Source organism: Marmota marmota, unplaced genomic scaffold (assembly GCF_001458135.2).
Source record: "Marmota marmota marmota unplaced genomic scaffold, marMar, whole genome shotgun sequence".
Classification (NCBI taxonomy): domain Eukaryota; kingdom Metazoa; phylum Chordata; class Mammalia; order Rodentia; family Sciuridae; genus Marmota; species Marmota marmota.
The window spans coordinates 23,464,167-23,488,310 of NW_025999932.1; the positions used below are offsets into that span (position 1 = coordinate 23,464,167).

At 39.4% G+C, this 24,144-nt stretch overlaps 1 protein-coding gene across 1 annotated transcript in view; it reads left to right on the forward strand.

Annotated features, from left to right (window-relative positions):
• Positions 1 to 23,677: 23,677 nt before the first annotated feature.
• Positions 23,678 to 24,144, forward strand: part of Pdx1 (pancreatic and duodenal homeobox 1) — a 7,884-nt gene continuing 7,417 nt past the window's right edge. Inside the window, exons 1-2 of the mRNA XM_015483953.2 lie at positions 23,678 to 23,688; positions 23,779 to 23,888. Of these exons, the coding sequence (XP_015339439.1) occupies positions 23,678 to 23,688; positions 23,779 to 23,888 (121 nt within the window). The remainder of the gene's footprint in view (positions 23,689 to 23,778; positions 23,889 to 24,144) is intronic.

The following is a 24,144-nucleotide window of genomic DNA, read 5'->3' on the forward strand; positions in this document are numbered from 1 at the left end:
AAGAAGGAGGTGCAGGTTCCCCAGTGCATAACCCAGGGACAAAAGCAAGATGGATGTGTTCCTGGAGTAATGGATGTGCCACCTGCTGCAAGTGCTTCACCAAATCCAGATCCAGGCTCCTTTCTCTGTATGTATGACTCCGTCTCAAGATTCAGTCTGAGCTAGATTCAGACTGTGGGGGAGCAAAACGACTGGCAATGGCAGAGCCACATCTTTGTGGAGTTTGAATCTCAGGATGCTGCCAAAGTAGTTGCTGAAACAAGGAACAAGGAGTGTTGTCAGTGAGGCTCCGGGTGTGTCATTGTGCACCATCTGAAAAGTACACAAAGAACTTTTTAGAGGGTGAGACGTTCCTTTTCAATAACCCTTATACCCAGCAGTGAAGTGGTCTCATCAGAATCAGATACTCCTTGGACTGGGGAGGTGGTTCATTGGGAGAGAACTTGCCTCACATACACAAAGCCTTGGGTTCCATCCCCAGCACCACAAATGAAAAAAAGAATCAGATGCTTCTACAAAGTTATGTATACAGGAACAATTTAAAAGGAAAGAAAAAATAGAAAGAGATTAACTAAAAAAGGAACAGATTGTAATTTTCCTTCATTGACTCAGAAATCAACAAATGGCCATATTTTGCCTAAAGAAGAAGTGGGGAAAAGGGTGTTTGTTAGAGTCTGTAAACAAGTCAAAATAACACCTGGCATTTTGCCAGGGGAATGTTAGAGTTCGTAAACAAGTCTGGATGGTGCCTGGCAAAATGCCAGAGGGAGTGGTTTGAGAAGTAACAAAAGCGAGCCATTAAGTGTGCAGATTCCTGATTGGTTGACTGATGTATCTAGTTTATGCTAATTAGATAAGCTGTGTGGAATGTATAAATACTGCTCCTGTCCTGCAATAAATGGCTTCCACTCCTGCTGTATCAATCTACACAAGTTCTTCGTCACCCCCCGGTTATTTTGCTGCAGCCGGACTGCGGCAGGTGTTGGGCACTCCTAACACTTCTGAGAATATTGTGGGTAGCCAGTGCCTCATACCAGTTTGTATATGTTTTTTGGAAGGACAAAAATCTGAAGTCGTAGAAACGAATGACAATAATAAAGATAATAAAATAGTTTTCAAGGAGCCTGTATCCAGTGTAAAAAATACAAAACAGGATCTCAAACACCTACACGTTCAGGGGCGAAGTGTGACAAAACAATCAGTGATTCTGCATGTATTAGGCATAATGTATCTTCTGGAAAAAGTGTAAATTCTTTTTATGAGAGTTGATTATATATTTTACTAGGTACAATGAAACATAACCACTAACAGGATTTTGAAGGAAAAATATACTATTTGTTCAAGTCAGTGAGGAAAGCAATCAGAGATTCTGGCTTATCTGACCTTACTAAATTATAGGCATGCACAGTATCTGGGCTCACAGTGCTTTGTTCTGGTCTCCTTTAGTTTTCTTTGCAGATTTCTGAGCTCCCCATAATTACTCTCCCAGGATACAAGGATCAACATTAACTGCAGGTTTAAATACTAAATTGTAGCCTTTTTTCTTGCCAGCAAATAAAGACCACCATTTCTCCTTGACCATCAACATGGTTGTTGCCCACATTTACCCCCTAAGTGTGCTTTAGACGCAACATCACAAGATTGAAACTAGAAGTTAAACTACAAGGAGAGTGAGAAGGCAATTCATGTGTTAACAGAGATTCATTCATTAGCTCAAGTCTTGATACAGATTCAAAAACAACTCTTCTTTAACCAGTAACATTAAATTGAGTTCTAGTGGGCTAGCATGGATTAATAGCTACCATTTTGAATCAGCATAATCTACGTAGATTGTATTCTAAGATGCAAACAGTGACCATCAAATAAACTGTTTTCTACAATTTGTACGTAAGTAGGATTAGGAGTCTTAGGAAACAATAGTAAATTTCCTTCTTCTCACTTGTTTTTAAATTTCTGATGCCCTTGAAACATGCTTTTGTGTCAGCTAATCCAGATTCACTAAAGCCATTTATTGCTACAAAAAAAAAAAAATTACACATCATATTAAAAGGCAAAAAATGCCATCAGGAAAAACAAAGCAAGCACCAGAGCCAGAGTTAGATTCAGCTGCGATTTTGAGATTTGTGGAATTATTACACCAATAATTTAAAATAATCATGATTAATATGCTGAGGACTTTGCAGGAAAATATAAGCCACATGCAAAAACAGATGGGTCATATAAGAAAAGAGCTGGAAATTCTGAGAAAAAGTCAAAAGGAAATGCTAGAAATCAAATATACCATAACAGACATGAAGATTGCTTTAATGGGCTCATTGGAACACTGGCACAGCTGAGGAAGGATCGGTAAACACAGGTAATTCAAAAAGAATGAGGAAGATCTCTGTGAATCCCTGAGGAATGACTTCCAGAAAATGTTATTAATTTGCAGGGGCGGGGGAAGTCAAGTGAGAAAAGAGCATATATAATGTGCTACCTTTATGTAAGAAAAAAAAGGAAATTAGAAAATTCACGTCTGTTTATCATTATAAGAAACAGGGTGAAAAAACAATGAAGTTTGTTACTCAAGGGGCGGAGAAGAATGGGGTGGGAAAAATACAGAAAAGAAGGATGATACTCGGAATATAATTTTTTTTTTGCAGTTGTGGCTTTTTGTATTTACTATTCTACATATTTAATCTTTGTTAATATTATATACATATTTTAAAATAAAATTAAATCAATAAGAATGCTACTTTCTAGGAAACAAAAAAAGTAAAACTGACAGAAAATAATAGAAGCCAATTGTATGTCAAATAAATAGCATAACAGGTATTAATTCCTAACTACAATGTGCTGTTTCATAACACTAAAGGGAGAAAAAGAAAGAACTAATGCAAGTAACCTATGAATACAGTATTTATCCACCCTTGATTTATGACAGGGTGAATTTATGACAGGAAGGGGAGGAGAAGAAAACATTGTAAATAAATCCTAAACTCTTTCTAGTAGGGTTATTTCTAGCAGAAGTATGGGCAAGACAATTGTGGAAGTCTTTTAGATACAGCATTAAACAAATAAAAGACATTTAAAGATGAATGAGCCTGACAAGAATTTGTGACATATTACCATTCCTTCTAGTATACATTGATAACGTCTGCTTCTCTTCCAATAACAACTACGCCTGAAAATTTGCTTACCTAAGCTAGGCAAGGTGGCGCATGCCTGTAATCCCAGTGGCTCAGGAGGCTGAGACAGGAGGATCATGAGTTCAAAGCCAGCCTCAGCAAAATCAAGGTGCTAAGCAACTCAGTGAGACCCTGTCTCTATGTAAAGTACAAAATAGGTGTGGGATGTGGCTCAGTGGTTGAGTGTCTGAGTTCACTCCCTGGTACCAAAAAAAAAAACAAAAAAACTACTTACCTAGTTGCAGGTACTTCTTTTTTTATTTTTTAAAGAGAGAGAGAATTTTAATATTTATTTTTTAGTTATTGGCGGACCCAACATCTTTGTTTGTATGTGATGCTGAGGATCGAACCCCGACCGCATGCATGCCAGGCAAGCGCGCTACCGCTTGAGCCACATCCCCAGCCCAAGGTACTTCTTTTCATAATGTTTAATCTCTCTTTCTAAACTTAAATGTTGAAGCCATCAAAGTTTCTGGAACCTGGGTCCCTGAGTGACTGTGCAGAACAGACCCTTCACTCCACCGTAAGCCACGAGAACTGATAGGATCTCTGAGATTTAGTCACAGCATAAAACCTACTCTAAAATTTTTTTAAAAAGTTCTTTTCTGGGGCTAGGGTTGTGGCTCAGTGGTAGAGTGCTCGCCTAGCATGTGTAAGGCATTGGGTTTGATCCTCAGCACCACATAAAAAAATAAGTAAACAAAATAAAGGTATTGTGTCCATCTATAACTAAATAAATTTTTTAAAAGTTCTTTTCAAACTTAAATGTTTAATACACAAATTGAACGAGAGAATTGCCACTACTATGATTTTTAAAACTGTGGTTTTGAAGACCAAGCAGAAGGAATGATTTCAAACTCTAGGACACAAGAATACAAAGAGAAGGGATAAATAAATGAAAAAAAAAAAGATACCTGAAAGACAAATCCTGGAGACCCAATAGCAAGTAATGAATGGCAGATGGGAAGAAGTAAAAGACCAAGGTATAATAAAGAAATGATCAGGAAATTTTCTGCATGCTTCCAGACCAAAGGAACAAGTTATATAAAAGAGAAAAGAAAATCAACTGGCCCTGAACTTCCATCATGCAACCCCAAAGTTAGTAAAGTGGTAGAGCAATGTTTACAAATTACTAAAAGAAAATGACTAGGACCCTTAAATGAATAACATGTGAAGATATTGTCCACTTATTAAAGTTAAAGAAAGATGTTTACTGGGATGCAGGGTTTCAGAGATCATCTTTCATATAATCCATCTATGGGAAAGACTCCAGAAAGGGCTCTGTCAGGAAGGGAGACGGAGACAATGGGAAAAAGAGAAGGAGGAGAAAGAAGAGGAAGAGGAAATAATTTGGTTAAAAAAAGGGGGGGGTCAATAATAGACAAAGAAATTTGCAATATATATGATTAATCTAAATGGATAATGATAGATTGGGAATATGTACTGTGAACACTAAGGAATCTTGAAATATGAGAAATACTGTAAGAGAGACTAATAATAGTCTGAAACTAAAACTGGTATTCATCCCAGCAATATGTAGAAATTAGAAATTGAGTGGAAAAAATACAAAAGAGTAATTTCACTCATTTTTTTCCCAATCCTGGAGATAAAGCCTAGGGTCTTATGCATGCTGGGCAAGCACTCTACCCCCAGACCATAAGACTCAATTTTTCTCTCTCCCCCTCCTCTTTCTCCTTCTACGTGTGTGTGTGTGTGTGTGTGTGTGTGTACACCCTTTTTATTTTCATTTTGAGACAGCATCTCACTAAGTTGCCTAGGCTGGCCTCAAACTTGGGTCACTTGGAATCAGGTGTGTGCTGCACCCAGCTCACATTTTTTCTTGTGGAAGATGAGAGCACTGGGGCTATAGAGCCCTCAGAAGTAATAGCTGTGGGCATATCATCTTACATAAGAATATAGCAGTATGTAGTCAAGGAGAATGATCAGGCATGGAAATATGGAATAGAAAATTATAGTCAAATTTCCAAATGAGCATAAGGGAGGAAAGAGAATAGAAACTAACTGGATCAATCATCAAAAATTTAAAAAGCAAAGAAAGTAAAACATAACAAAACTAGAAGGTGGAGCCAATAAAAGAAAGACTGAGTTATACATTTATGAGAAATATACACAGAGTTGGGGGAATGTTAAAAAATCAAAAGATGGAGCAAAAATTAAAAATCTAGATTTTTTTTAAAGCTAAGAGCATACAAAATGCTGATATAAAGAATCAAAGACCTAAATATAGAGACATACTATATTCATGAATTAGAAGATTCAACAAAATAAAGATGTCAGTTTTCTCCAGACTGGTCTATAGATATGCTGAGAGGATTTTTTTATGGAAATGGACAAGCTGATTCTAAAATGTATATTGAAGTTGGTCTTGGTGGTGTGCACCTGTAGTCCCAGCTAGGAAGTTGAAGCAGAAGGATCAACTGAAGCCAGGAGTTCCTGCTATGGCAAGACCCCATTTCAAACACAGAAAGAAACTGGGTGTGGTCGTGTAGGTTTATAATCCCAACAATTCAGAAGTCTGAAGCAGGAGTATCACAAGTGCAAGGTTAGCCTGAGCAACTTGCAAGATCATCAACTTAATGAGATCCTGTCTCAGAATAAAAAATAAAAATTGGGCTGTGGTTGTAGTTCAGTGGTAGAGCACTTGCCTAGCATGTGTGAGGCACTAGGTTCGATCTCCAGCACCACATAAAAACATAACTGAATAAAATAAAGGTATTGTGTCCATCTACAACTAAAAAAAAATTTAAAAAAATAAAAAGGACTGAGGGGCGGCTAGGGTTGTGGCTCACTGGTAGAGTACTTGACTAGCATGTGTGAAGCACTGGGTTTGATTCTCAGCATTGCATATAAATAAATGAATAAAATAAAGGTCCATCAACATCTAAAATATTTTTTAGAAGGACTAGGAATGTGGCTCAGTGGTAAAGCACCCTTAGGTTCAATCCCAAATACAAAAAAAAAGGTAACTAATTTAATTAAATGAAATAAAATTCAAAAAACAGCTAAAATAATTTTGTAAATGAAGAATGAAATCACTTTACTAGATTTTAGAAACTTACTCAGTAGTTACATTATCCAAGATACTTTGCTGTTGATGGAGGCAGACACAGAGTCAATAGGACAGAATGCAGAACCCAGAAATAGACACAAAGATGTCCAACTGATTTTTTAATAAGGGTACAAAAGCAGTTAAGTAGAGAAACCCAATAGTCTTTTAACAAATGGTGTTGGAACAATTAGACACTCATAAGCAAAAATAAATAAAAAGAGAAAAGAAAAAGGAAATTGACCTAAATCTCATACCTTTTATAAAATTTAACTCAAATGGATTATAAATGTAAATGTAAAGTGTAAAGCAATAAAAATTTTATACAAAATGTAGTAGGAAAAAGTCACTGGGACCTAGGGTTTGGCAAAAAGTTCTTAGACTTGACACCAAAATCATGATTCACAGGAGGAAAAAAAATGATAAAGTCAACATAATCAAAATTTGAAATGTTTTCTCTGCAAAAGAACCTGATTAAGAGGATAAAAACATATTACACACTTGGAGAAATATTTGTAATCCATGTGTACAAAATAAGGCTTTCTCATTGTTGAGGCTCTGTATTTGGGGCATCCTATATTTGGGGGTTCTGTTGTTCACTGCATAGATGTTTAGTATTGTCTTCCTGGTGTATTTTTTTGTCATTATGTCATTTTCCACTTTATCTCTAGTAATTTTATCTACTATGAAGTCTACTTTAATTTTGATAGAGCTACACCTTCTTTTCTAATGTTCACTAAATGATAGATCCTTTACTTTCCATTTTTTAAAATTTGAAGTGGGCTTCTTAAAAGCAGACTTAGTCCAGTGGGTTTTTTTTTTTTTCTAATCCACTATTCTAAACTATACCTTTTGAAGGGTGTATTTTCACAATTTACATTTAAGGTAATGTAGCTACATTTATGAATACATCAGTACTTATATTTGCCATTTTATTATTTCTTTTCTGTTTATTTCTTCAGTTTCTTATTCCTCTATCCTTCTCTGCCCCCTCCCTTTTTTTCTTTCTGTGAATTAATTGAATACTCTTTTAGAATTCCATCTTGCCTTAGAGTGTTTTTGAGTATATCTCTTTGGATAGCTTTCCTAGAGTTGCTCTGAGTATTACAATATACATATGTGACATCATAGGCTTCTAATATCAGTGTTTTGCCACTTTGAACAACATATGAGAACCACTCTCCCATTTAAGTTCTTTCCCTTCCCCACTTAATTATATATATATATATATATATATATATATATATATACCTTTATTTTTTTATTCATTTATTTATATGCAGTGCTGAGAATTGAACCCAGTGCCTAACACGTGCTAGGCAAGTGCTCTACCACTTAGCCACAACCCCAGCCCTCCCTTCCCCACTTTTAAACATTGCTTTTTTTTTAGTACCATGTGGTGTTATATTTTTGTTTCAGTCATCAAATATGATTTAGAAAATTAATGAGAATAGTCTACTGAATGTATTCACATTTATTTCTGTTTTTCTTCATCCCTAATTGTCCAAGATTCCTTCTTTATAATTTTCTATTTGTAGAATTTCCTTTAGTAATTTATTTAGTGTAGGTCTGCTAACATTTTAGTTTTCCTTCATTGGAGAATGCATTTATTCCTTCTCCATTCCTGAAGGATAGTGTCATCAGACAGAAGATTCAAAGTTGATGATTTTTTGCTCCCAGTACTTGAAAAATGTTGTGCCATTTCCTCCTGAACTCCATTGTCTCAGATGATAAGTTCATTATCACTCAAATTGTCATTTTCCTATGGGAAACAAGTCTTTTCTGTCTGTCTAGTTTCAAGATATTCCTTTGTCTTTTGTTTTCACAAGTCTGATCATGCTGTGTCTGGACATGAATTCATTTAGGTTTATTCCAATTGGGGTTTGTTCAGCCTCTTATATCTGTAGGTTTATATTTTTTACCAAATCTGGTAAGTTGTCAGTCATTATTTCTTCAAATAGTCTTTCAACTCTACTTTCTCCTTTCTTCCTGATTCTGATGATACAAAATTTGGATCATTTATTAGTTACTCATAAGTCTCTAAGGCTCTATCCATTCTTTCTTTCTTTTTTTTTTTTTTAGTATATTTTTAGTTGTAGATGGACCCAATACCTTTATTTTGTTTATTTTTGTGTGCTGCTGAGGATTGAACCCAACGCCTCACACATGCTAGGCAAGCACTGTGCCACTGAGCCACAGCCCCAGCCCCTCATTGATGGCTGCTCTAAAATTCCTACAAGGTAATTCCATTCCAACACACGATTCAGCTCAGTACTGGTGCCAGCTGAATGTCTTTTCTCAGTCATGTTGTGACTTTCCTGATTCTTGGCATGGTGGGTGATTATAAAAATACATCCTTGACATTTGATTAGTATGTTAGAAGTCTCCAGGTCTTGTTTTGATTTCTTATTTGAGAAAGCAGTCACCTGTATAGATTCAGCATGATGATTGTGGCCAACTTTCACAGGTTTGGTTCTAACAACGAATTAATTTTTAGAGCCCTTGCTGTACCATTTTGGTCTGTTTGGTTGTATTTGGTGCAATTGTGGCTTCTATTTCTCCCTGCATGTGCTGCTAGTGGGGCAGAGGAGTTTCTCTAAGTCAGATTACCTGACACCTCTAGGTTCAGGAGGAAGTCTCAGGCTCCCAAGGACGATAAGGCTCCACAAGCTGCCTGCTTGTTGTGGTGGGAGCCCCTGGCCAGAGCCATCTTGCCCTCTGGCATCTCTGGATGGGAGAAGGAAGTCTCTGGCCTGAGAGGAAGGAGAACATGTCCCTTGACCACTTCCTATCAGTGGGTTTCCTGATTTACCCCACTTGTTGATCCCGCTGGGCTCCTGATTGATCCACGAGAAGAATGAAGCCACCTGGGCTGCCTGCTGTCACTATGGCAGTCAGGAACACCAGTTCTAGGCCACATTTTTCTGTTGGTCAGGTAGCTAAAAGATAGGCTGCCACTCTATTGTTCTCGCTGTCCTGAGGTTCCCAGCCAGTCCACTCTCTTTCCACCTTTCAGAGGTGTCCTTTGGTGTCTCTCACTTGGAGTTTACAGTTGTAGTTAGAGGGGAGGATCAGCGAGATGATTCTACACCATCCCATCTAGACTGCAGCGCCTCCTATTGACTGAACCCTACTGTAAAAGACTGTCCATGCCACATACACACGCAGCCTCCCAGAGGACAGGGCAGGATGGAGAAGGCTGAGTAGTGGACATGAAGAAACAAACAGAGACTATCCAGCACTGACCATTTTTGTGTAACAAAAAAATCAAAACATATTTAAATAACCAGGACTAAGAGCAGTTACCTACTGTATACCATCATTAAAAAAAAAAAAAAAAACTGAAGGAGCCAGACTTGGTGGCACACACCTATAATCCCAGCCCAAGAGACTGAGGCAGGAATACTGCAAGTTTGAGATCAGCCTGGGCAACCCATTGAGACCCTATCTCAAAATTAAAAGGGCTAGAGCTATAGCCCAGTGGTAGAGTGCCCCTGAGTTCAATCCTCAGTAACACACACAGACACACTTATACACACATATACACACATGCACACAGACACACACACACACACTAACCACCAGGAAACCTAATTTTGAAATTTAAAAGATGCTACTCGATCATTAGGTTAAAATCACAGGAATACAGTGTGATACCATTACTGTCTTGTTCTGGAGGAACAGCAATCTTGGGTAACTTTAGGCACTGTTGGAAATTTTAAAAGCAAAATGGATATTTTTAAAAATTAAGTGAGAACTGAGGGTGTAGCTCAGTGGTACAGCAAAAATTTAGTATGTACAAGGTCCTGTATTCCATCCTCAGCAACACACACACACACACACACATACACATACACAAATTTAGAAAAGGAAATACTAAAAGAGCAGCTATTTAGTCTTTAATTTTCAATCTTGCTTAAAAATGGGAAATATTGAAAAAAAAAATATTGGAACTAGGGAGTGAACCCCGAGGCGCTTTACCACTATTACATCACCAGTCCTTTAGCTTTGTTTCTTTGTTTTCCTTTTTGTTTTTTGAGGCAGGGTCTTGCAAAATTGCTGAGGCTGGCTTCGAACTTGCCATCCTCTTGCCTCAACTGCTGGAATCCGTGGGATTACAGGGGTGTGTGCCACCGCCCAGAAAAAAAAAATGGGAAATATTGAGAGCTTTATCATTTTAGAGAATGCAGGAATAACGAAGAGGGAAAAGAAACAAGGTAAAGATGGAACACAAAATCAGTTGGTTGTGCTGTCCTAAGGCACACAGAGCTTGCTGGAGACACAGACAAATCGTTTAGTTTAGCAAGATGAAAATGTTTTCATGAACTGGAGGCATATCTTGTGGGGCCTGTTCTATGCTCAAATTACTTTCAAAGGAACAAGGCAGCTTGGCTTTCTCACAAAAATTGATAATTAACCAGTTCTGTGAAGGGCATATATGAGGGGGAAGCTAAAAATCAATCCCTGAAAAAAAACGGTTTCCTGCTTCTCTTTCCTCTTTCCCCAAACACCTGAAACACTAGAACTTAAACCCCCTTTCAGGCCTCAGAGTCTAGCACTTGTTCTATCTCAGAAAAAGAAAGACAAGAGTGTATAAAGTAGGAATCAGTAAGTAAAGCTATTCTTATGAGATTTTCCAAAAACAACCAATAACCCATAGCAATGATGGTGTTTAATTCATCTTTAATTCCCCAACACTTGACATAACAGTGAGTGACACAGATGTTATGAATGCTTCAAAAGAAAAGACAAAGGTGAGTGGGAAAGTGGAAGGGAAAGAGGGAATGAAAATCATTAAGCATTTATTGAGCACTTGCTGTATTCAACACTTGACATGTGTGGAGCACTGAGGAGATAGAATTGCAAAGGCGTGGTGTTTAAATTTCTGGATCAGAATCTGGTTCCTTCAGCACCATTCACAAGAACTGAAGAGATCTTCTGGACAAGGCAGGGGCTGTCACTGCCTGTGATTGGGCCCTCCTCATTTCTGGTCCCACAGCCCCACACACACACCAGTGTCCAATTCTCACACCCACTTCAAATTCCTTTCACCTGAAATTGGAAGCATAGCTTCAGCCCATGTGTTTTTCTGCAAATCTTCCACCTTAGCAACATCTCCATGGGCAGCAGCCATAAATAATAATTCTTTGAGGTCACCAGATGCTTGAGTTTCAGATAATCTCTTCAGGAGTTAGGAGGGTCTTGCACCAGATTCATTGCTAATGGCCGATCCTGAAGGTGTCACATTGGAAACTGTGGCTGGATTAAACGTCCAAACCTCCACTTTTAAATCAGTGTCTGTCCCTTTTGATTCACAGCCACTAAGTAGCAGGGTCAAGTCCAAAATGCAAATCTTCTTGCAAGGTACCATTTCAGCTCTTTCAGTTTTCTCAGTTCAATACCAGTGATGGATCATGTACTGATTTTCTATGGACCCATCCTAACCACTCATTCTGGGGTCCAGAACACAGTTGAGTAATAATCATCTGCCTATCCACCAGGCAGCCCTTAAGGACATTGTCCTGAAGTTTAGAGGAGGTCAGGGGCCACAAGGTCCTGAGCAAAGGATGAAATGGCAACGGATCATGGCAGGAGGAAGTTATTTTCTCAGATGGGAGGACAACAAGAACAGAAGAAAAAAGTCAGGAGTGGTGGCACACTCCTGAAATCCCACGTACTCAGGAGGACAAGGCAGAAAGATCACACATAGTGAGACTTTATCTCAAAATAAAATTGCAAAAAGGGCTGAGGACGTAGCTCAGTGATACAGCGCCCCTGGGTTCAATTCCCAGTACCACAAAAAGAAGAAGGAAAAGGAGAAAGAGAAGAAAAGAAGTGAGAGGAGAGAAGGAGGATAAGAAGACTCTTCTATGGACATAGCAACCTAAGAGTTCTGATTTAAAAAAAAAATTAAGTGGCACACATCTCATGTATTTCTCTTCTAATAATCATGATTTCTTGGATTACACGTGTCTATTCCTTGAAGAACCATCAAAAGTTTGCTAGGGCCATGCATAGAAGGTGCTAATCTGGGCAGTATCATGGGGTTCTCTGAGGGCAGGATACCCCAGGAGATGCTGAGGAAGGGCCTCTTATTGAAGTTTTTGATGCTTAGGGGAGCAGAGTCACCTTGAAGGACTGGTGTCCATTTGTGAAGAACTCAGTGGGCTTTGCGAAGGAGTTTGAATTCACTCTCTAGGCAGTGGAAGAAAATCATTTAGATTGAGAAAATTTAAAAATCCACTTTGTAAGGAAAATAGCTGATGAAGTATACATGCTAAGGTATGAAGAAACAGGCAGAGAGAGAGCCCCAGTGGACACCTGTCACAACTGCCCAGATGAGACCCAATAAGCACTGACCCACCAAGGCGTTAAGAAAAAGCTGATTCAAGAGCCATGTAAGGGGAAGAAGGGACAAGAGATGGGAATACAGTGAATGTAAAATAGAAGGTGAGAACATTGGGTGAATAGTGGCACCCGCAGTGGGTTTGGCAACTCAGAAACCTCGAGTGACTTTTCTGAATCATGATTGACACTCTGGAACCCACTGTTCTAGAGTCACACTTTTTCATGCTGAAGCCCAGTAGTACCAGTTCCAGGTCTAGCGAATTTCCTTTTCTGAGTACACCAATCATCGTTTCTCTTTTCTGCAGTCCTTATGTGGCAATATCCCCAAGAATTTAACCCTTGCTCCTTTTTCTTTTTAGATCAGTCCTTCAATAAATTATCAACCCAGTCAACACTTGGGTCTCCAGCTGTCTACATGCCCAGCCCTGTTCACTCACCCAGTACTTCTCCAAATGCCTGTAAGCCCCTTGAATTATGCTGCCCGCCTTCTTCTCAAACCTAGCACATTCCAAAAAGACTAACCATTATCCTTCCCTGACAATCAGATACCTCTATCAACACTACTTTCTCTGTCCATAGTAAAATCACCATCTCACTCTCTCAGACTAGAAACCCTGAGGCCATGTTGGAAATAGGAGAGCATGAGCTCAGGGATCAGAAAGATCCTAGGTAAAATATGATTTAACTGGCTGTGCATCATACAACTCCAGGCAAGTAAATCAACTCTCTGAAACTCTGCTTCTTCAACAGTAAAATGGAGGGAATAATACCTGTGTTAGTCAGCTTTTTTGCTGCTGTGACTAAAGGATCTACCAGAACAACTGTAGAGGAGGAAGTTTATTTGAGGGCTCACGGCTTCAGAGGTTTTAATCTATAGAAGGCTGTCTCCATTCCTCAGGGCTCGAGGTGAGGCTGCACATCATGGCATGAGAGTGTGGCAGAGGGAAGCAGCTCAAATCATGGTGATCAAGAAGCAGAGAGAGACTCCACTTTCCAGATGCAAATATATATATATATATTCCAAAGCCACGCTCCCAATTCCCACCTCCTCCAGCCACACCCTACCACTTCATTTCCACTCAGATAGTCCCTATCAGGGGATTAATTCACTGATTGGCTTAAGACTCTCACAACCCAATCATTTCTCCTCTAAACCTTCTTGCACTGCATCACACGTGTACATTTGGGGGACACCTCACATCCAAACCAGAACAATACCTAACTCAGAGGAACATCATGAGAAGCAAATAAGATCCTAAGGGAAAATGCCCCAGTACAGAGTCAGCTCTCAACAATATGAGTTCTCACCTCCTGCACCCTTTCCTTTGCTTCCTACTTAACTGGTCTCCAAATATTATCATTTCTCTCTCTATTAAATTCTGCATTTATCCCTATTTCTCTATTTTCATTATGAGTCTTGCCTACATGTCCTTATATCTCCACTACGATTCCATCTGAGTGACTCATTTTACGGTCTACACTTCAGTTTCCCTATATATACTCAAAAACATTGCTGGCAGTCCCTTAGACACACTTGATGTGTACAAGTTGGGTACTTTTACAAATATCTCTAAGATGTGTGTGTGTGTGTGTGTGTGTGTGTGAGATTCTTGACTCCTTTTTTCTTATAACTCACGTGAAACAGATCCTTTTTTGCTCTCTGAGTGTCTTCCCACCTAATGGAGCACAGGGTTCAGCCAACTGAGCTCACCATCAGCTACCTGTTAAGATGCCCATTCCCGGAACACTGCTCAATTGACAGCCGTTAATTTGCTAGAAAACACAAAGTTCACGAATTCAGAGGATTCCAGAAAACAGCAGCAGCAAAAAACACAGATTTACTTTAGAAGGAATCCATGATAGAAAATGATATCTCCACCACCCCCCCAGTAACTACAGTGACAAAGCATTGAGAAAGTATCCTGATGCACAGGTGTGAAGTTCACAGACCCTGTGAGAAGTCAGTCCCAAGGGGTCTGGGGCCAGGGAGGGAATAGGGAGTTTCAGTTTGCAGTTTTACAAGATGAAAAGAGTTCTGGAGATGGGTTATATAAGGTAAATATACTTCTTTACCATGATTAAAACTTTTTTGCTTTTGGTTATTAAAAAAAAAAAACTTTGTGAGGAAAATCCTAAAGAAGCCAAAGGTTTGTGCCTTGGCTAAGGAATAAATGAAGCAGTAATAAAGTCCCTGGAGGTCTGGAGATGTGCCCTTGCCTGGGGTTTAAATTTCCTCTCTAGGAGGCCAGGGGTGTAGCTCAACATTAGAGCACTTGCCTAGCATTCATGAGGTTCCAGATTCCAACCCTAGCACCATAAGAAAGAAGGAAAAAGAGAAAGAAAGGAAATTTTCCTTCCTAGACGTGTCTTTAAAACAGAAACTACTTGTTTACTATGGCATCCCCTGTCCCAGGCACACAGTAAGAACTTCATAAATATCTGTTGAATGTGAATAAATGAATGAACAGTTAGGCATGTTCTTTTTAAAGTGTCTTTCACTATCAACTCATAACACAACTCTCTGTGGTAGAAATTACCTTCATCCGCACTTAGAAGGAAACTGAAGTACAGAGATGTTAAGGAACTTGCCCAAGGCCATTTAGCTAATAAGGGGTGCTGCTGGAATGCCAATCAGGACGGTCCAGCTCCAGATCCATACTTGTAACCACTTTCCAAGCTGCCATTCAGTAGGTGAGACAGTGGAAACTTGAGTAGGCTACAAATTCAAAGCCAAACTGCTAATGATGAGATCTCTCTACTTTCAGGGAAAACTGAGAAATAATCCACATAAAGCAAGATTGCCCATATGTAAGCAAATGTGTTCACCAGCTTCCAATCAATTAGAGGTGGAAGAGCACATTTTGAAGGCATCTGTGTGTGTGTGTGTGTGTGTGTGTGTATACTTGCTTGCTTCCCACTAGTAGAGTCTAAGACTTCCAAAGTAGGAAACATATCTGATTCTGTTTTGTACCCAGATCTTGGCACAGCACCTGGCACAAAGTGGATATTTAGACAAGGGAATGCAGGAAAGAACAATCTTAAGTCAAACTACCATTTGTGCAACAGATCAAGGTCACAGTTAAATGCATCTTAGGTCTATGAATTTCTAATTAATCTTAGAACTATAATTTTAGATCTTCCAAGCTCACCATTTGACCTTTGGAATATTTATTACCCACATGGACAAGAGTAATGCTACTGTATAGAAAGAAAAGAAGGGCTGGAGACAGCTCAGTTGGTAGAGTGCTTGCCTCACATGCACAAGGCCCTGGGTTCGATCTCTAGCACCACCAAAAAAAAAAAAAAAAAGGAAAGAAAGAAAAAAGGGAACAATAATTGTCCAACATGTGAGTCCTCAATATACAGCATGAAGATCCAACCAAATAAACAATGATCATTGTGAATATTGACAAGGAAACAATTTTTGTAAAGTTCCAGATAGTGCCCAGTACCGTCAACCAAAAATTCAGAACAAGAATGAGAAGAACAAGGTGGGCATGGGTTAGTACAGATAAGCCTTACCTCTCGAAGGACAGTGATGGATGGACTTAGAGGCAAGGGCTATGAATTTCCTGAAATCTCTTGTGGAATGTTGTCTGCTCATTCACGTGTGTGTGTTCCTGGGGAGATGATTCATAGTATTCCTTACAATCTCAAAGGGCTTCTTGACTTAAACAACGAAGTCAGAACTATAGCCTTAGCATCTTTGCTCACCTATCGGAGAATGCTTTTCTGCCAGGAATTGAATGAGAAAGAGCTATAATGACTCCTGGTTATAAACTGAGGAGTGGTCTGAAGCTCCTTATAGACAGGGAGAGTTAAGGAAAGGAGGTAACGTTTGTGAAACACCTAATAACTTAATAGATAAAAGAGTCTGGGAAGAATTTTTGGTGCTACAGTGCCAATTATTTCTATCATCCAAATTAGTGATTTTCTTGGAAGTTGAACAAAATCAATCCTTTTTAGCATATTTTGTAGAAAAGTGGAGCTTGAATTAGATGAAGACTATGGAACAGGTTCATCCATGTGCCTTTCATACTTCTTTTAAAGACCACTTCACTGCCCTTTACCCAAAAAAACAAGGGGTTGGGGGAGACGTTCAAACACCAAAAACTATTAAATTATTTGCTCCAGGTTAGGTGTCTGTCTGGTTCGTGGCAGAGCAATTGCCTAGCATGCATGAGGCTCTGCGTTACCCATCTCCAGCACTGGTTAAAAAAAGAAAGGAAGAAAAAAACAAAGTCCTAGAATGTTATAAACAAATAGCAAAAGATCAGCATTTTTTTAAATGGTCTTTCCGACTGCAGGGAACAGGTTCATAAGGAAACACAGTAAGAGAAAAAAGGGAAAATTAGAATGTTTCCCAGTAATTTTCCTCACTGAATTTCCCCAGTTTTTATATTTAAGATTGGCTACTGGTCATATAAACACTAAAAGGTAAATAATGTGACTCTACTTTCTTGAGAAAAATCCAAATTCTGTGTAATTACAGGCCAGGAGATAGATTACGACAGGCCCGGGGTTAGAGGCTTTTGTTTGCCTTTCTGTTATCACCAGTCACAATTTGCTGGGAAGGTAAGAAAACACTGCTGATTATCTGGGTTCATGGAAATCTCTAACTCTAACTTTCAGAAACCTCAAGGTTTGACTGTGACCATGTTGGCAGAGTTTAATAAATGGCTTTGTAAATGAAGCAGACAACGCTGATTGATTGTGTTTTACAATACAGTGTTAGCAAAAAGAGAAAAGGTTTTCTTCTCCCAAATTGAATGTTAGGTCCATGTGTGCCTCTTTCTCCATAGAACCAATGTAAATCAGGTCAGTTTATTATGCAGGCTGGTGATAAAGTCTGGGAAACACAGATCATTTTATTTTGCATGTACAAAAGATAGTGTTGAAAGATGTAAATTTGGTGTCAACATACCTTATATATAATCAGAGATATGATAAATTATGATATAATGGTGTATTAAGAATTGTAATGCAAAAATAAATAAATAATTTTAAAAAAAAATGTTGATGCTATTGTGTAGAGTTGCCTGTCCAGGAACTTGTAAGGATTCCCCATATGAACAATGAAATATGAAACTAGATAGTCTGAACTGAAAACTCAGCATACAAGTGATGAATCTGGATGTGAATTGCAGCACTAAAAACAAACAAACTCAATCTTCTACTCTCCCTTCAATTATCTGAATGAATTGGGTCACATTACTCTTTGGTATGTGTGTATATATACCTGCATTATGGAACAGATGACGCTCTTCAAAACAAGACATGCCTCATGACTCTTGAACTGAATCATCCATATTTACACACAAAGAAATAAACATGCAACACTAACTAGGCCCATTTTCCGCTGTTTTTAATTTCTTAAAGTTAATTTGTTAAAAAAAAAATTGGGGGAGGGGGCTGGGGATTGAACCCAGGGTCTCATGGATATGAAGAACAATGTCTACTACTGAGCCACACCCCAATTCCCTACTGTTCGATAGATAGATTGTTCAGTAGAGAGCACATGTCCTGACTCTGAAGACTCCAATGTCAATTATAAAAGCTCAGGAGAGCAAAGTCTGGGACGAGTCCTACCTACCCATACAGCAAGCAAGATCAAGTTGATCAGATGACCCAGACATGTCATGAGAACTTCCCACTTTTAAGTTTTCAATATTCAGTGATTGCATAAGAGTTGACATTTTATTGGATATAAAAGAAGCAATAATGTATATTAGATTTTAAAAGACCAAATTCTTTCCCATGTTTTAAAATAAAGTGTCTAAGGGAATGGAATTTGGCATGGTTCCTACCTTAGGCACTTTCTCTAGGAACTTAACCTAGTTAGAAACAGTTTGTGAAAAATAATTTACTATCCAGAAAGTTTCCCTGTTTGCAAGATAAGAAAGCCTGTTCTGCCATCCCAGCAGGCAAGAGTTGTTTAAGTTACTAGATAACAAAGTTGTTATTGATTCTATTATTTTTACTCTTCCTGATTCCCTGCAATCCAAGGGAAATTTGTCAGACCAAGAATGATTTTTGTAAAAGAGAGTAGTTGCTTTGTTGTAACTGGCCTCCTTGTGACAGATGGGATCCTCATGTTTTTTTTTTTCACTGCCCTTTACTCAGGAGCTAGGAGAACAAAAAGCAAATAACCAAGAAACCCACACACTCATAGTAATCTGGATTTCTCAGCGTTGGGCCAGAGCACTTGGAAATCAAATATTGGCTCCTCCTGGACTCCCCTTTTAGCCTGTTGTTGTTAACCAGTTTAACACTCCCTTATCACATGCTCATGTAGGCAGAATTAAATGGAATTAGCTACAAATTATATAAAATTCACTTACCTTTCAAGGAAGCTGTTTGGTCATGTTCACTGTGGAGAGAGCACTGCATTAAGACACAAGCTAATGGTACTGCCTGGAAATGAATCGATTTGCTTAGGTTTTATTACCTCCCTTTATTTGCCCTCATGTGTTAGCTGCTGTGGTTGGAAATGCTCGGCTCAGCTTCACTGTGCCCACATTGGAGCCACATTAACATCCCAAGGACAGTCCCACTGTTCCTAAAGAGCTCAGTCCAAGTAAGCACAATAATAAAATAAGATCAAACTAATCCTTTCTAAATCCTTAGCCACATAAAGAAAGATTGGGTGTGTAAAAGAGAAAGGGAACCTATGAAAATGTTTGGGATTTATAACCTACCACAAAAATGTTCAGAATTTACAAGTATTCTGCCCATGCAGAGATTCAAATAACATCTCTTAAGCATCTGCTTCTCTCACTAACAGACATTTTTTTAAACATTTCCTCATTTAAACCTCACAAGAACCTTATAAGATAGAGGTATTAAAAAAAAAAAATCTATGCTTCATCCGGGAGCGGTGGCAGTAATCCCAGCAGCTTGGGAGGCTGAGACAGGAGGATCCTGAGTTCAAAGACAGCCTCAGCAATGGCGAGGAGCTAAGAAACTCAGTGAGACCCTGTCTCTATATAAAATGCAAAATAGAGCTGGAGATGTGGCTCAGTGGTCGAGTGCCCTATACCAAAATTTAAAAAAAAAAAAATCTATGCTTAATTTGTTCTTTAAGATATCTATGAATCTCCATAAAGCAAATAAATTATAGTTTGAGTGTCTGTATTGTTATTATTATTCTCAATGCATAGTGCATAGAAGAATGACCATGTATGTATTAAAAATGCAAATTTCCATCTGGGGGGATAGCACAACAGTAAAGCACTTGCCTAGCATACTGAAGGCCCTACGTTTGATCTCCAGCACTGTGAAATACTATAATAATAATAATAATAATTAATATTATTATTATTACTATTATTATTATTATAAAATACAGGTTTCCAAGATGCCCTAATTCTATCATGTAGCTCTGAGGTCTGGCTCAGGTATTTGCATTTTCTAAGCACCCCAGTAATTTTGATACACATAGTTTACAAGTCACACTTCCAGAGACACTACCCTATGAATCCATGACATGTCAATGATTGATAGGAGTCTGTATCTTTGTTTGATGTGACTAAAGGTAGATGTGTTGCAATGTATAATTGGACAAAAAATTAAATACATTTGAATAATGCTTCTTTCTACATAACAATACACTGTAGGAGTATAACAATACACTGTAGAATTACAAATAGGTAAATTTGATGAAGTTGAGATGACAAACAGCTAGCCTTTTACCTTAATAACTGCAAGACAGGGTGGGGGCTACCATATGCAATCTAAAGAGGGGGCCCACAGCTGTGCCCTCTGAATTGGGGATTGACTCTCTCCTATTGAATACTACAGACTTCAAATTTTACTATTTTTGTATAGGCCTTAGATTTGGGGATACACAGAGAAATTGAGCTGGCAAGGATGTTCCTGCATCTTCCCACAGACCACTACTGTTGCACATGACCTCATTTCTGATCTAGAAAATCGGAAATGGGTCAGGATGCCAGCCTTCCTCTGGCTCAGAAACTAAAATGACTCCCTTCCCTTTTAAGTCATATTAGGGTTTCCTCCAAAACCCTATGAGGTCAGTTTTGTCTCTAATGATGGAAATGGAAAACCCTCAGAAAATGCTGGGGAAGTGGGGAAGTGGCCTTTGGTTAGAAGGCACTATTTAGATGCTATATTCCACAGCTACCTGATGGTAATAAGAGTTCACCTTTTCAAATCTTTTTTTTTTTTTTTTCCTCCAGCTGGGGATGGAAGCCAGAGCCTAGGCATACCAGGCTAGTGCTCTACCTCTAAGCCACACACTTAGTCCCACTTCTTCCAATTTCTTAGGCTTTCCTAGCTGTAGGAAAGGAGACCTTGCCCCTATCCCACACCTGTTCCTGTCTCTGGCTGGGTGGGGTGAGCATTCTCCAGCTCCCTTTCTCCTCTACTCCCTTTTAGTAGGACCCCATTTGGGGGATGTATGTTCCCCTAAAGCACTAAGCCCACTCAGTGCTTCCTCCCAGTGTTCCCAAATATACCCTCCCAGGTCTGCCTGTCTAGGAATATCTGTGGACATGGGCTTGGGGTAACAGTCTGCAAGTTTGGGGGGCATGCAATAATGACCAGTAGGTAAATTCTTATAGGTGTATCTAAGTGCTGCTAAGGGATAAAGAGATGACCATTAATTGAGTGCCTACAAGTGCCAGGAGCTATAGACATTTTGTAGTCTTATTTAAAAAGTTAAAATTTTCTTGAGTAAAAACTATATAGCAAGATAGTGCAAAGTCTTGGCCAACAGGATGAATTCTAAAGGTAGGGCACCACAGCTTGTATCTAGGCTCTGCCACTTACTAGCTGTATGACTCTGGGTAACTTAACATCACTATGTGTCAGTTTCTTCTACTGCAAAATGGGAACGAGAAGCCAGGTGCAGTGGTGCACACATGTATCCCAACAATTTGGGAGGCTGAAGCAGGAAGACCACAAGTTCAAGGCCAGCTTCAGCAACTTCGCAAGGTCCTCAGCAATTTAGTAAACACCTGCCTCAAAAGAAAATAATAATAATAATAATAATAATATAAAGGGCTAGGGATGTAGCTCAGTAATAAAAGTGCCCTAGGTTCAATTCCCAATACCCGCCAAAATGGGAATAAGAAACTAGTTTATGGAATTTTCTTGAGGATTAGCAAATACTGACTCCATTTGTTTGTTGTTATTATTACTCTATGCAATGGACACAATTTTGGGGGCAGTGTTGTGCTTATATTTTACAAATAAGAATAGAGAAGCATAGTGAAAGTTTATAACTTGTCAAGGGAGACACAAATTGTACAAGGCAGGTGTATGTAGCTTCTTAAGAGCGTTCTATCATATACCAGAACATATCTCTACTACCAAAGTGTCCCTCAAAGAGATTTTAGGAAGGCACACAGTAAGGGCTGTTTAGGTATTTGATCAATAAATATGGTTGAAAATATTGGTCCTTCATACCAATAAACCATGTGAAGTGCAGGATGGTGGAGGAAGGTGGCTACAGGGACCCAGCGGTATAGGTCAAGCCTCCTTTAGGCTGCTGCAGGAATCTGGAGGTATGGAAAATGTCCCAGGAAAACAAAGGATTAGTCACAGGAAGCAGTGAAGGAGGGGGCGGGTAGAATATAAAAGAGAGAATTTCAATGGAAGCAAGAAACTGGTTATCAAGGACTTAGCTCAGAAGGCAATGAGCCAGGGCTGAGATGTCTGCAGACTGCCCTTCTGGATGAAAGAGCCAGGGCTGGGTTCCTGGATGGGAGCTGGCTTGAGGGTGGACACAGAACTGCAACAGATCACAGGGGTGCCCAAGGGGGGGAATGCAAAAGTGACTGTGAATCCTTAGGAGTCTCAACTTCCTTTAATACATTCAGCAGCAAAGTGAATTGAGTGCCACAGAAGCATTAAACCAAAAAAAGGATGGGACAGGTGTCTGGGGCCCCCACTCCTGGGAAGGAAGTATTAGGAGGTGGAGGGAATGAGCATCGAACAGTACTGGGGTATGCTGAACCTCCTTGTTTGCCTTTCTCACACTCAAGAGAGCCAGTAAGGTAGAGAATAAGACAATTGCCCAATAAAATTTAATTTTTAAGTTGCATTTCTCTGTACAATAGGAGGGGCTGAATTATCTGGAAAATAATTTCAACCCTCTAGTCATTGCTACTAGATTGTTTTGCCCTATGAGTCAATCAGAAACCTTTGATTCCAGGTGGGAGGTCCTTTCCTCCCTCAACCCTCAGTTAATTTTTGCTGGCCCTCTCCTAACTGGGTGCCAAACTCAGGATTTACAAAAGTAGCAGAAGGGAAGAATTGATTTGCCCTAGGGGAACAAAAACTTGTCTACATCAGTACCGATTAATGGCAATACTAATACACACAAATAAAAAGTCAATTATGTCCCCAATATTGCAAAAAAAAAAAGTCAATTATTAAAGGAGTATTCTCATTAAGGGCATTAAGGGTATCATACTTAATTTACAAAGTTTTTCACCTCAGGATATAACTTAATTTTTATTTTCGACAACAGATTAATTTTAAATGAATATGCTCTAGTAAATCAAATTCCATATAAATTCAGTCTGGGAGTTAAGTGAAGTTTATTTTTGTCGTTTTTTTATCCACCCCATCCCTACACACACACACACACACACTTAGAATGGGATACAGTGGCTTAAAAATTCTTAGCACCAAGCCAAAACCCGCCTTTGACATGCCTGTGAAACCACCTAGGAAGACTTGGTCACTTACTAAAAACAAGGTAACCTGGTTCTCCGAATCTCCACGAAAGGGGGAAGAGGGCAGGCGAGGACTTCCAATATCAGCGAGGACTATCAGGACGTCCTGCTAATAAACGACTTTTTCACTGTCCACACTATAATTGGTTTACAGCCTTTTTTGTTTATTTATCCATAAGTGCTGCTGTTAAATGGCTCGGGAAGGCGCTCGCCTAATGGCTCGGTATCGTGGCCAGGCCTCTGGGAGGCGAGGCGGCGAGCAGGGGGCACAGGCGTCAGCGGGATCCAGAGCGGATACGCATTTCACCTGTAATGGACTTGGCGGTTTTATGGTACCAGGACCTAGATCCACAGAGAAATACATGATCTTGCTCAGTGGAGGGTTCTGCGGGATGCATTTTTCGTAAGGATGTATGTGATAACTAGTCCTGCTAGCCTTGCACTACCTAATACTAAATGGCTGAATGACCTTTGTTTCCGGCGCCTCTTTTAGGAAGCAAAAAGCAGAAAATGCCACTGGTGAAAGCGAGAAAGTGACTCCGGCGACCACCACCTTCAGCACCACCATCACCACCACCGCCCCAAATTTGTGCTCAGACCAAGGTACCCAGTTTTTTGCCACAAGCTCAGCGGGCGAATTTACTTTGTGCTGAAAGCCTCTTTCCTTTCTGCAGGGCCGAACAAAATATTAAATGGGAGCAAATGAAGCATCGAAATGGAGGCAATTTTACAGAAATGTGCAATTAGATGAGAAGTGCAAAGTAAACACTCCGAAGGACCCGGGGAGGGGGTGGGGCACAGGCTGAGTCCAAAGAGGGCGGGTGCCCAGGGGAGGAGCGGGGTGGGTGGGGGGTTAACC